This window comes from Dipodomys ordii, unplaced genomic scaffold, assembly GCF_000151885.1.
Source record: "Dipodomys ordii isolate 6190 unplaced genomic scaffold, Dord_2.0 Scaffold79, whole genome shotgun sequence".
Taxonomy (NCBI): domain Eukaryota; kingdom Metazoa; phylum Chordata; class Mammalia; order Rodentia; family Heteromyidae; genus Dipodomys; species Dipodomys ordii.
The window spans coordinates 2,060,069-2,074,516 of record NW_012267295.1 but is presented as its reverse complement, the minus strand read 5'-3'; the positions used below and the strand labels follow the sequence as shown (position 1 = coordinate 2,074,516).

Below are 14,448 nucleotides of genomic sequence, written 5' to 3'. Positions count from 1 at the left end.
TTGATAATGGCTTTGTGTCTCTTTTCTTACTCTTTCATGAATTGCCAAGGTTACCTTTGTCTTTGAAGGAAATGTGAACAAGTCATATATTAGTAGATGTGTTCTGGACATTTTTAAGGCATGGGCAGACAGTAGCATGTACTCACACTTTTGCATGGGAGACACACTGAAGAGAACCCACTGGCACCTGCTGGGACTACACCTCAGAACCGCCCCACCCCCAAGGGGCCCAGGAGAGCTGCTGCCTCTTCATGTACAAGAAACAGTTGTGGCAAAGTTGTCATTGTCCATCTTGCTGAGTGTTCCCCCATTGAAGTTAGACACAAAGGTCCCTTACGGCAGTGCAAACGACATCTCAGTGTCTCATTGTAAGGGATTCTAGGAAGTGGGCCAGAGGTGCTTAGAACTGATGTTGACAGAGCTCAGTGCCACATAGCAAAGTAACAGCTTGAGTGTCCTTACATTGCTCACATTCTCAGTTAAAGAACTACATTGTGTTAAGCACTGGTAGCTTATACCTGTGATCCTAGCTACCCAGGATGCTGAAAGCAGGAGGATTAAGGTCTAAAGACAGCCAAGATTCCATCTCCAAAATAACAGATGAAAAAGCAGACTGGAGATGTGGCTTACATGGTAAAGGACCAGCTGAGCAAGCAAACCCTTGAGACTGGGAAAAATATATTGGATTGTGAGTTAGGTTGTACATTTTGAAGAACCTTGTGGTGTCTAGTGTGTTTAAGATGAGCCGTTGATCAAATAACAATTTGAACATGGTAAGGTGTTATAAATTCTAACATTTTTAGAATTTATTTCTGTGACAATCAGGGCTGAATAATTTCTAAAGTTCCGTTGGACAATAAAGAATTGTTTTCTTTTCTTTTTCAACTTTGATGGTCTGCTGGCACTCTGCCATTTGAACTGTGCTTCCAGCTGGGCGTTTGCTGGTTATTTGTTTGGAGATGGAGTCTCTCGGACTTTTCTTCTTGGGCTGGCTTTAAACTACAGTCAGTCTTCCAGATCTTAGCCTCCTAAGTAGCTAGGATTATAGGTGCAGTCCACTGTATCAGGAAATGAAGAGCCGAGTGAGAAGAGTGAGAGAGGTGAGGAGATTAATGGACTGCATTGTACACATGGGTGGGATCCCCCCTTACATAACTAGTGTGTGCTGATTTAAAAAACAAAAATGTTGATTAATTAAAAACAAAAATCTGGGCTGGGAAGGGGGCTCAGTGGTAGAGTGCTTGCCTCGAATGCATGAGGCCCAGGGTTCGATTCCTTAGCACCACATAAGCAGAAAAAGCCATAAGTGGCACTGTGGCTCAAGTGGTAGAGCTGAGGGGCAGCGCCCAGGCCCAGAGTTCAAGCCCCACAGCCAACAAAAAATAAATAAATAAATAAATAAATAAAAATAAAAACAAAAAGCTGGGCACTGGTAGCTCACTATCAGAAAACTGAAAGTAGAGCTGTGGCTCAACTGGTAGAGTACTAGCCTTGAGCAAAAAGCTCAGAGACAGCATCCAGGTCTTGAGTTCAAGCCCCAGGACAGATTAAAAAAAAAAAAAGAGTACTGAAGTTGACAGGAGGTAGATAGCACAAATCCCCTCTAGTCAGTAAGTAGAATCCATGTATTAGTTTATTAGGATTACTCAATCACTTTCAAAAAAAAAAAGCCTTCATTGTACCCTGGTCATCAGTGCCACCAAGAGGTAGCATAGTTACCTTTTGAAACTTAGAAATTTAGAACTTTACCTTTAGAACTTTAGAAATTATATAGCCCTGATAGTCACCTCCACTGCTCTCTAGGTCGCGTCTTCTTCTCTTGCATGCGAGCCATCTGTTCCTGTGGATTAAGGCCTTGCCCCAGAGGTCCCTCTTCATAGGCTTCCTTAATTAGAGAAGCCTTTACTAAGCATCATGTCTAAGGTGACATCCTCTCCCGCACTTTTCTCCTTCAGCCCACCCTGCCCTGTCCTGTTCTGAGCTTGGTTGCCAGCTAAATGTTACTTCATACATACTTTGCAGAATATCCTGGTTGTGTCTCTCTCTAGTGTAACATAAGCCCCCTGCAAGCTGGAACTTGATTTTTCTTTCTGTCCTATTCAGTGCTTGTAAATGTGCCTGGCTCTTAGACACTCAATAAACATTTATTTTAAAAAATGAATCCATTGAGGCTTGCCTAGCCATGCATGAAGCCCTGCGTTCAATTCCTCCGTGCCACATAAACAGAAAAAGCCAGAAGTGGCACTGTGGCTCAAGTGGTAGAGTGCTAACCTTTGGCAAAAGAAGCTCAGGAACAGTGCCCAGGCCCTGAGTTCAAGCCCCAGGATTGGCAAAAAGAAAAGAAAAGAAAAAAAAAGACCATTCCTGGGGATCTTGGTAGGAGGAGAATAAAACAGAGGGCACCCCAGCGTTCTACATCCCGAGTGATAACATTCATGCTAGTTATTTCACTAGCTCTGAGGGTATTACTGACTTGGTGTTTGTTTTGACAGCTCCAGGAAGACACAAGAGGCAGGGACAATCCTTGAGAAGTGTACAGCAAAGGACGAGTTTCTTTGGAATGGCAGAGACAGTTTCACTGAAGCAAATAGCTATTAAGCAAGACTTGTCATTAGGATAAAGTGATGGGTAGTGAAAAGGAGGGTGGCTTTTGTGTCAGGCACACAGAATGGGTGGGGAAATGTGGAGGCTGGGTACTTACTGAATAGCAGTGCTAGGGAGCTGTTGTCCTCATCCACAGCTTTTCGCCTTCACGGTTGCAGCAGGATTTTAGGAGTGTCGGCATCTTGGGCCTTGGTGCAGAGTTCAAGCCCCAGGATCAACAAAAAAAAAAAATGTTGTGTTTTGTTGTTTGTTTTTCATCTAGAGTATTTTACTAGTTTAGGACTAGGGCTGTAGTGCAGTGCTAGAGCAAATGCTTGCCATGCGTAAGGCCCTAGCTCCCATCAGCAGCAAGTAGCATCTTAACTTACTCTAGATTACACTGTTTGCTCACCTACCCTCAGGGTGCCTCAGTTCTTCCAGAACTGACAGAAAGTTAAAGTCTACTATAGAGGCTAGTTCTGGTTGTTCATATTAAACGTGGCCCCTGGGTGACGCTCCCACATTATGTATTCCATGTATGCCAGTACCCACAGCGGGGAGGCTTGGAGAGTACACTGGGGCTAGTGCATGAGGTGGCTTGAGCTGGCAGCCTCAGATTCCAGTCTGGGAGTCCCCAAGGGCTGTGAGGGGTTTGAAGGAACCCTGAACTCCATAAATACCTGGACACTGAGCCCACCTAGAGACCGTGAATTTCCTAGCAGGTGACTTCATTGGATGAAGTTCTGGAGGGATGCATGTTACCTCTGATTGTAAGGATGAACAATTCTGCTTTCCCTTCAAGCTTTCAAGCATCAGATGGTCACTGGGCCTCACCTTTGTCACCTGCTGTCTGCCATTCGGATGCTGAATGAGAAGTTTGATTGCTGAAGTAATGTTGTAAAATACTGTAGACATGAATGAGTATTTGTATCAGCTCAATCCTAGCTAGATATTAGAACATCTAGTGGGCAGAGGTTGAACTTCTAAAGGTCTCTAGTAATTTCTGTGTAATTGATCAGGAATGCTGCCGGGGTAGTCGTTTTGGTGTTTGTTGTTTGGATTTTGTTTTGGGAAACAATCTCGAACTTAGAGTTGAAATCTGTATGGTTTTGAAAAGCCTTTTGTTCCTGAGTTATTTGAGAATAGGCTGCTGACCCTCTGTCCTGGTGCTTACAACTCTTTCACCAAAACTGTAGCATAATTAAAACAAAGGGGAACTTTCTCCTGTATCCTGCACTATAACCTTGAAAAGCAAAGGTCAACATGAGTGGCATACTACTGTTGACTCTTCAGCCCTGATCAGGGAGTGGCACTAGCCTTATTGCAAATGGACCACATGTGCATTTGGTCATGAGTCTTAGTCCCAAACAGTTCCTCAAATTCTCCTTGACTCTCGAGGCTTTGAAATGTCTGAACATCATGAGCTGTTCATTTTGTAGGATCCCTCTCTAGAGTTGTCCGATGGTATTTGGCTTGTACATATCTGAAAGGACCATCACAGAGATGGTGCCAGGTTCTTCTTATAAGGACCTCTCCATTTCAGTGTTCACACTACTGATGCTGCTTATTTCACATAGATTAACTTGCTTAAGATGGTGTCCACCAGGCTTCTCTTGTCTTAATTACTCTTTTCCACCTTTTAGTTTAATTAATATTTTATAGGGAGGTGCCTTGAACGTATGTGAATATCCCATTCCTGTCATACAATTTGTTTTCATATGGACGTTTGTTTTCCTAATTTATATAATGTTTGGTTTTCCTTAGTGGTACTGAAGTTTGACTTCAGGATCTCACACTCCGCTCTACCACTTGAGCCTCACCTACAATCCTCATCATGTGATATTTGTGTTGTCCCAGATAAGCTCATAGAACCCCCCTTCAAACTGTCTTCTGTGACCATTTGAACTTCCATTATTCTTGAATACTTTGTCACAAACATGCATTCTAGTCTTGGGCTTTTCTAGCCTAAGCAACATAATTTTTGTTCCAAAGGAATCTGGTTCTTTTTTGAAAAATGGTACTTTAGAAGTCATAAATCTAGGTGTTAAATCGGTGTATATTATTTGGATGCTGCTTGTTTTGCCCTCACAGCTTAAAAACTGGAGAATAACTACATTAGTATATTATGTGTTTATGTATATATGTGCATGAAGGGCTTTATATAGACTTTCAGTTATATTCACAGGCAAACAAAGTTGACTATATTCACTGTTATGTCTCTGTGTGTTGAAAACAATGAATTCTTGCTAATAACCAATATTGGTCCAACTCTACAGGGTTCATTTGAATTTTCTCCCTTTCCATTTTTAAAACACCCCTTTTCAATAGTAAGGCACCTGGCTGCTATTGTCCTTAATATGCGTAGCTATTGGTCAGTGGCCCTGCATGCAGCCCCTCTCCCATCGCTACCTGTGTGGCTGGTCTTGCTCCATTTGAGCTCACTCAGCCCCTGTAGACCTCTCCAGATGGTGGTGTTGTATGGCTTAGATAGAGCACAGCTAACTAAATTAGAGAAAGGTGAATCCCATACCGTTTGATTATGTAAGTCAATGGCAATTAAAAAATATTTTATTATAAAAGGTGATGGACAGAGGGCAATAGCAGATTTTTAAGTCAGGTTTAGCAAAGTAAATTCTCCCTAAGGGAATGAAATTTAAGGAGAATACTAAATTCTACCAAGATGCAGTTTAAAAAAAGGAGTGAAAGCAAAGCTTGTCTCCTGGAAAGCTTTGAAAAATATTTGCTTTGGAAATAAATCTACTTCTAGTGAGCATAAATTTCAATCCCTTTCCCCGAATTGCCTGTTTATAGGGAAAATATTTGAAAGGGGTAGTTGTTCTGTAAGAATGTGTCTCATTAAAGATTTGTTGCTATTTTTAACAGGGAATTTAAAAAATAAACGTAATTTTAGAGTGACAACATTTTTAAAGCACTGTTTAGACGAAGATGCTCAGACTGTGGCTGCAACTTTTCTGCAATCAGTTTAACTGGAGAATGTCAGAGCCAAATTATGGTGAGGAGGAGCCTCATCTTCTTCCATTTGCAGCCAGCGGAAGTTCGGGGTTCTTAGAGCCAACTATAACAGAACCTGCGGCCAGCTTCCCAAGATGGCCAGCCTCCATCCGGCGCACTTTCCTGAAACTGTTTTCTTAGAGTAGCACACAGTTGCAAGTGGGTTTTCTCAAAGAGCCCCACACTTAGGCTGACACACACAAAATGCCAATCCAGAGGAATCCAGCGCTGGGCTGAGGAGTTGACTGTATTTTTAGAATTTTCATCGAAGTTACTTTTATGCTATGAATTTTGCATATAAGACCTAGACACTCAGAAATGCAGAAAGAAAAAAAAAACCTAATGTTTATAAATGGATAGTTAGTAACAGCATGTAGGTAAAATAATTTTTTAAAAAGTCTGAGTTTCTGGGCTGGGAATGTGGCTTAGCATGCATGAAGAAGCCCTGAGTTGGATTCCTCAGTACCACATAAACCGAAAAAGCCAGAAGTGGCACTGTAACTCAAGTGGTAGAGTGCTAGCCTTCAGCAAAAAGAAGCTCAGGGACAGTGCCCAGGCCCAGAGTTCAAGCCTCGGGACTGGCACATTCCCCTCCTCTACCCCCCACCAAAAAAAATCTGAGTTTTTGTAACTTCAACATTGATTAACATATTCATGAGAACCCACTTCAGTTTTCTTTGGCATAGATGAGCCTGTTCAATTCTACTTTTAGACTTAAGCCCTTCAGGAACCACTTAGTTGCCATCTTCAAACCTTGTATTTCCTTAACATTTTCCTTTCATTTGATTCACTTTTAACTTGGATATATCATAGGTGATAACAATATTTTAATTGACATGATGCATCGTATTTGTGGCTTTGATGCATTGTGTCACCTAAAATCCTAAGTACCATGGAAGTGTCTGCTCCAGGCTGTAGAAACTGGGAACTCAGTCTCTATTATGCTTCTACTTCTAAAATTCAGTGAGCTCCAAGTCTGGGCTTTTTTTACCTTAAAAAAAAAAAAAAAACCCTATTTGAAAGCCAGGTGCCAGTGGTTCACACCTGTAATCCTAGCTACTCAGGAGGTTACTACTCAGGAGGTTAAGATCTGAGGGTTGATGTTTGAAGCCAGCCTGGACAGAAAAGTCTATGAGACTCTTAAATCTCTAACCACCAAAACCAGGAGTAGAGCTGTGGTTCAAGTGGTAGGGCTGGCATACACCCAAAAAAGTATAGACTTTTTGTAAACGGGGTGGTAAACCAGGTTGTGGGGATACCTCTGTGTGAGTCTATGTATCCTTTAGGTTTAAGTAAAATACAGTATTCTGTGTAGATACCTAGATGAGCATTGTACAGAAATGCACTGTGAGTGTAATGTGTAACCTGGTATGATATTGTTTTAACAGAGAGAAGGAGCAAGAAAGGGAAGAACAGTTAATGGAAGACAAGAAAAGGAAGAAAGAGGATAAGAAGAAAAAGGAAGCCACTCAGAAGGTTGGTTTCATCAGTTAGTTTGTCCTGGCTTGGATATCTGACATCTTAGTAAAGTTAGAGACTTTAGTCCATTGAAAAATTTAAAACTTGGTGGTCCCTGGTGGCTTATACTTGTAATCCTAGCTACTCCAGTCAAGGCAGGACAGTCCATGAGACTTTATCTCCAATTAACTGTGTGTGTGGGGGGGGAGCCGGAAGAGGAGCTGTGGCTCAAGTAGTAGTGCATACTGAGCAAAAAAGTTCAAGGACAGAGCCCAGGCCTGAGTTCAAGCTCCAGGACCAGCAAAAAAATGTTTAAAAATTTGAAAGTGGGAAAAAGTTCATGGTTTATACTAATTACTTATAATCATAAAGTGGATGCTGGTTAATGCCATAGTAGTTCTATGGAAACAGCAATAAGCAGTATTGAGAAAGGCAAAAGATTATCAAGGCCTCAGCTTGTGCTGTATGTCTGCATTTGCATCATAGTTTATAGTCTCTGTTTTGCTTTTAGAGATGAGTGTGCTTTTCAACAATTCCATCCAGAAACTACTCTCAAAAAAGTGGACTTTCATGATTCTCTAGGAGCATAGAACTTTGTATGGCTTTGAGGAATAAGAGAGAAGCTAAAAGGACGAAATAGGGCTAACAGCTCTGTCAGGTCTAAGTTGAAGGGCTTGTGGAAGGAGCTGCTAGAAGCACTGAGGAGCTGCACCACTCTTGCCCAGTCCTTTTGCCTGCTTTGCTGCCTCCCCTCACAATTCTCCCCCCTCCCCAGTCTTGGAGCTTGAACCCAGGGCCAGGGCCTGGGCACTGTCCCTGAGCTTCTTTTGCCCAAGGCTAGGACTCTACCACTTGAGCCACAGCACCACTTCTGGCCTTTTCTGTTTATGCCAGCCTCACAATTCTTTAAGAGAGACTGCAGCACTGTTTTGAGCAACAGGAGGATTTGTTGGTCCATCAGTTTTTGTGACTTTAGAAACAGGGCTTCACTTCAGGGCAGGTTTGAGAGTTCATGCTAGGGAAGCTAACTTAGGGAGGTATAAAGTGTTCTGCGGCTTGTGGGGGGGGGAGATTTTTGATGTAGAATAGGGTCAAGGAGATGGACATGAGCCAATGTAAGACACAAGGGGCACTGGAGATTCTCCCAGCATTGTAAGCCACAGCTCATAATTTCAGCTTTAGAAGTATTGAAATAGATCCGTTATGAGAACTAGCATAAGGAAAATCTTAGAAATATTTTCTGAATTGGGTCGTAAGTATATGAGATATAATTTATCTTTTCTCTGACTTATTTAGAAGACACATTCACGATTACTTGGTGCTATCATACACTGTGCTATACTCTTTAAGGTTTGCCTGTTTGCAGTTGTGGTTCTCTTTCTGTTAATAGCAGTGTTTCTCCTTCATATCTTCATGCTGTCGGCATGCCTGCTAACTTTGTGCTGCTTCTCACTTGAGTTTTTTAGCATCGTCGCAAAGCCAGATTACAATCCAGAGGCTTTTTGTACTTCATTTTTGGTCTCCAGCCACATTCCCTACCATTGAAGTTGCACTGTGCAGAGCTGCCAGCCACAGGATGGCAGTGCTGGGCGCCTCTAGACTCTTCCCTATCCCTTGCTGTCAGTTCAGCCTCAACTGGAGTGCTGTGAGATCAAACCTCAAGCAAAGCCTTCTTTGCTTCAGGACACTCACATATCTCATTGACTGAATTGATTGGTCCAAAAACCAAATTTTTCAGTCTATGAAAAATTGGCAGTTACTAGGCTGGTCTCCATAGGCCTTGAGCAGAGGCTGTTGAAAGATAACAAGTAAGGGATTATTGCAGTGTCTGTGCCAGCTTAATTTGTAACTCAGTGTTTTCTTACATTGAATATATGAGTGTCTAGAAATGACTACTAAAATATGCATCTGTAAACTATGCATCCTATTAGTGAATTCCACTAATAGGAAAATGATTTAAAACAAAGGATAGAGCACTTAATTGGAGAGTGAAGTATGATTGCTGGACGGCCCCCTGTGTTTGAATCTACACTGAACACTGATGAGGGTGACAGCAGAAGACAGTCACTCTAAAATTTGGAAGTGGTTGTGACCAATAAAAATTCAGTTCTTTTTGTTCAAAAATGTTGTAGATCAGATAGACACCCTCTAGGCTGACACGTATGGCTTTTGATTTAGTTATACTGAATTGTTGCATAATTACAGAATTAAATTCCAATTTAGCAGTTTTAAGGACAAAACACAAAGCTTACCATGGGATTGCTGAAGTGATTTGAAAATCACCTCACTGTAGAGATAAGTAGGTAATATAAAATATGCTATGGTAGAAAGAATTATAGGGAATATGCAAGACTTCTATTATGTGGCCATTCATTCAGTTGATGAACATGTGTGGTATACATCTTAATGCTTTCAGGTCTCTCATGTTGCTTTTCCCATTGCTCGGTAACTCTTTGTGTCTCTTTCATTTCAGACCAGCTGTGAGTTTCTTTAAGTTTTATGCATATTTGTATTGATAGTTAACTAGGGTAGTGACTGGTACCCAGTAGTTACTTAAAAAAAAAAAAAAGTTTATGTCATTGAACATGCTAGAGCCCTTGCCTAGAATGCTCCAGGCCTTGGCTCTGATAGCCGGCACTGAAATGTGTATGTGTGTGTTGGAGGAGGGGGCAGCGGTGTCTGATAGCAACAGAACCTTCCTAACGCATCGACTTTGATTTAAAACTGAAATTTAAGTTATTTCCACCCAGAAATTAAACACGAACTTTTCAGTTTGCTCTTTCCAGAGCCATCCTGAGGAAACACTGTTAGATTTCCACTCATGAGAGAGGTGTCAGAGAAGGACTGCATTCACACATTAGGCTGATGCCAGGAAAACAGCATTGTGTGGTGTTGGCAGAACACATGCTTTGCCCTTTGCCCATCCAGCTTTTTACTCTCGGGATTGCTCTTTTAACAGAACTCACATTATAAGATATAATTGACATTATTTGAGTTTGTTGCTTACAGCTGAGAAAGGGATTTCTATACAGCTGATCTTCAAAATGGCATTCTAAGAAATATTTACAGTGGTGTAAAACCAAAATTGCCTTAAGAAATTGATATGTGGATGTAATCTAATTATTCTCAGATAAATGGGGATTATAGAAAAATTACAAGGGATTTCAGGAGAATTGAGCTCTGTAGCAGTTCTGGGAAGCAGGTTCGTTTAAAAGCTACCTTGTTCCACAAATTCAGTACTATGGAATTAGCTTGTCTTTAATGCAAGAATGTAAAGATGCATTGTAGGAGGTCCTCAGAGTAGACAGCTTAGCTCAGATTGAGCCTGACAGGGGTCAGCTAGTTAGCTCCAGGCCATATTCTCCAAAAATAGCTATGTCTTCATAGCAGGAACCAGCCACAAATATTCAAGACCTCTTCTTTGCAAGATGATTAACATTCATTTTCTAATAGCTTTTATTGGTCATATGACCAATATAAACATGCTTGAGAAGATTAACAGTTGGGGAGAAGTGGGTCAGAATCACCCATGATCTTACTAACCTCATGTGACCACGGCTGGAACTGATGGATGTTTTCCTTGTGTGTGACTTCTTGTGGTTTTGTTTGTCATACAGGACATGTATAATTAGGTTCCCCTCTTTGTTTTCCCCTCTTAACAATACTGGAAGCAGTTGCCTGTATGGCTTCTAATCATCATTTTCAAGCTTTATAAAAATCTATTATTATATCTAGCCTTTTAGGTTAATCACTTTATTTATAGCTGTCTTAGTTATTATTCAAAGAAATATTTTTTAACAAAGCACTCTATATTTGTTCACATTTTACGTATTTCAATCGTAATGCTATACTTCATGCTCCTTTATATAAATTCTGAATACAACAGCAAACAATTACTGAGCATTACCATAGAATGTCTGATTAATCCTTACAACAAATAAGTGGAAAACTGAATTCAAACTGAGTTAAGAAGTGGCATGACTTGGGTTTAAATCCTCTTTTGCTACTGTGATCTCTGATGCTTCCCATAGTGGGCTCCTAAATTTTTGCTTTTTAGATTTGAGTACATACTAACAAGGGAATCTTTTTGTCTCTGGAAAACTTAGTTGGAGCAACCAAAATAATGAACATCATTCCAGCATGTGGATCATATCATTTAACCAGGGAAGTGCTTTTTAAAAAGAAAACAAAAAACTCAGCCACATGTTGATGGCTCATGTATATAATCCTAGCTACTCAGGAGGCTGAGATTTGAAGAGCATGGTTCAAAAGCAGCTGGGGCAGGAAAGTTTGTGAGACTCCTACCTTTACTGAGACTCCTTCCTCCACTAAACTACCAAAAAGAGCCAGAAGTGGGCTGGGAAGGGGACTCAGTGGTAGAGTGCTTGCCTCACCTGCATGAGGCTCTGGGTTCCATTCCCCAGCACTACTTAAACAAAAAGCCGGAAGTGGTGCTTAAGTGGTAGAATGCTAGCCTTGAGCTGAAGAACTGAGGGACAGTGCCCAGACCCAGAGTTCAAGCCCCATGACTGACAAAAGAAAAAGAAAACCAGAAGTGAAACTGTGGCTCAAGTGATAGAGCGCTAGCCTTGAACAAAAAGAAAGTCAAGGACCTCCAGCCCCTGAGTTCAAGCCCCAGGACTGGTGCGCGTGCGCACACACACAAATACACACACACATACACACGCATACACACACACACACACACACACACGGAAAAGAAATATTACACTTTTACAATCCTTCCAAATAGTGGTCATGTAAGCTGTAGCTGGACATATGGCCATAATCTCTGGGATGTCTGAATTAACTCCCATTTTTCCCCTTGCCTTTTTACTAATCCTTTGTATGTTTTGTCCGATAGCTTTCATTACTTGTTATCAAAATTAGTCTTATATTATTTAATTAGAAGGCAAATTTCATTTATTTGTGTCTTGTTTATTTTGCAGGTCACGGAACAAAAAACCAAAGGTAAGAGTTTGTTTTTGTTTTTGTTTTTCCTTTTAAACTCAGTGCTGAGCTCTCACTCAGGGTTGGTGACTCAGCCTCAGCCCACTGAAAAGAGTGGTGTAGAGTCATTAAGGTGGTTGTTGGCAGTCACTGAAGAGCGGTAATGACAATAAAAAGTACTTGTAGTAGGGTTGCTAGTTGGTCTTAAATTTTTCAGGAAGCAGAAATGTACTTTGTTTTAAACGTGAGTCATGATTTTGAACTGAAACTTCAAAACGTTTCATAGTTCAATAACACAAAACACCAGCTCCTACTTTGAGATGGACACTGCAGAATTTGGTTTACCATCCAATCCATGGCATCCATTGTCTAAACGTGGAATGTGCCGTTTAGGATGTTCACACAATCTTCTGAGTTAGAGCTAGAAGAGGTTTTTAGATAACACATCAAAGATAGTGTATTTTGGATAGATTAGTGCAGAACACACTCAGGTTGAGTTTTGTTTTAATTCTTCCTCTCTCATTTAATCATGTAGTTTAATCTGATGATGGCCACACTTTTGCTTAGTATCCCAAAGAATGAGAGCACTAGGGAGGCTGAGGTGTTAGAATGCCAACCTTGAGTGAACAAGCTAAGCAGTAGCCTGAGTTCAAACCCCAGTAGCATTTGTACACATGTGCGCATACACACAAATTGGCTACTTAATTCCTTAGGATAGCTCCTGTTGTTGCCCATTAAATATGGGTTCACAGTTATGGGTTGAAATTGTTTGCATAGAGTTGTCAGGATCCAGCCCAGGCTGCTGTTAAGTGTCTCAGACTGTGGCCCCAGGTGATGTATTTTGAAAAGTTCTGCAGGTGACCTTAGTCACCCTGGATGAAAGATATCAGATATGACTGTATTGGAGGTGGGTAGATAAGGATGAAGGAGAGATAAGACTTGGTGAGAGTCCATGCCTATAATCCCAGCTACTCAGGGGTGAGGATTGGGAGAGTCCTGCTCAGGCAAAAACTTAGCAAGATCTTATCTGAGCAAGTAAATGGGGAGTGTTGGCCTCCTCTGTTGTCCTAGCTAAGAGTAGGCTCTGAGTAGGAAGATCTGATGTCCAGGCTGGCCTTGAGCAAAAATTCAAGACTGTATCTAAAAAATAAAATAAAAAGAGCTGAATGCATAGCTCAAGTGACAGATCATTTGCCAAGCAAGCATAGGTCCTGAGTTCAAAACCCTGGACTGCACCCCCAAAGAAAGGACTTAATGAGAGACCTTTTAATGATTCCTTCCTTCCTTCCTTCCTTCCTTTCTTCCTTCTTTCTTTGACAAACCATCTTACAAGGTGAACAAAGATAGTGCTAATTTCTTGGAAAATTAGTTATGGGAAACAAAATTTCTCAGATAACTAAGACCCTACTGTAATGTATTTCTAGTCAAAAGACATTTCAAAGAAAAATGTAATCTGGGACTTAGTAATGATTTAGAAAATAAACAAGGGAAATCATTATTAGTGTAATTATTTTAATTGATTAGAGGATAGTGTCTTCCCCTTACATAGTCATCCAGTTCCCAACCCAGAAGTAGGCTTTCCTTTGAAAGTATTCTAGTTTGGTTTGGTTTGATTTGTTTTTTGATGTTACTGTTGTTGTTTAAGACAATGTCTTCCTTTGTAGCCTAGGCTGGTAGTCTCAAACTTGTTATCCCCTTGCTTTTTCAAAACTCCATTTTGGGGATTACAGTCATGTAATATGGCTCTGAAATATCTTTGTAGATTATTCTGCTTAATCTATAAAGTATACTTTGCTATATAGAAAAAGTATTGTTTATAGTGGTTCAGTGTCGATATTTTCTTTCTTTTTTGGGGTCCAGTCGTGGGGCCTGAACTCTGGGCCTGAGTGCTGTCCCTCAGCTCTTCAGCTCAAGGCTAGCACTCTACTACTTGAGCCACAGCGCCACTTCTGGCGTTTTTCTTTTTGATTATGTGGTGCTGAGGAATTGAACCCAGGGCCTCAGGCATGTAAGGCAAGCGCTCTACCACTGAGCCACCTTCCCAGCCCCAGTGTCCATATTTTCTAAATCAACTTACTATCTAGGGAAGGACTTGGGCACTTAAATATTTATAGGGTTTTTTTGATGATTTATAGGGATGAGAGATGAGAACATTGGTGTTTTCCTGGACACCCCGCTCTGTGATCACTGGACGTTGGGGTTGGGTTCCTAGGTCTGGCCACAAGTCCCGTGCTCATGAAGGCAAGCTCTAGTTGTGCCACAGAAACACGCTGCTCTGCACATCAGCGGCGTTGCTTCTGGGAAGTGGAAAACCCATGAGGCAGTCTAAGAAAAAAGAAGTCTTTTTGGTACTGGCCTGTTCTCAAACACTTCCTTAGAAGTCAGACTTCACTTTCTGCCCACTAGCAAAATTTTTCTTCACATCAGGATATTTTCCCCACTTAC

General features: G+C 41.1%; 1 protein-coding gene across 1 annotated transcript in view; it reads left to right on the top strand.

The window, feature by feature from the left end:
• Window positions 1-14,448, top strand: part of Tnrc6b (trinucleotide repeat containing 6B) — a 241,956-nt gene that overhangs the window by 170,753 nt on the left and 56,755 nt on the right. Inside the window, exons 5-6 of the mRNA XM_013024871.1 lie at window positions 6,984-7,071; window positions 12,003-12,024. Of these exons, the coding sequence (XP_012880325.1) occupies window positions 6,984-7,071; window positions 12,003-12,024 (110 nt within the window). The remainder of the gene's footprint in view (window positions 1-6,983; window positions 7,072-12,002; window positions 12,025-14,448) is intronic.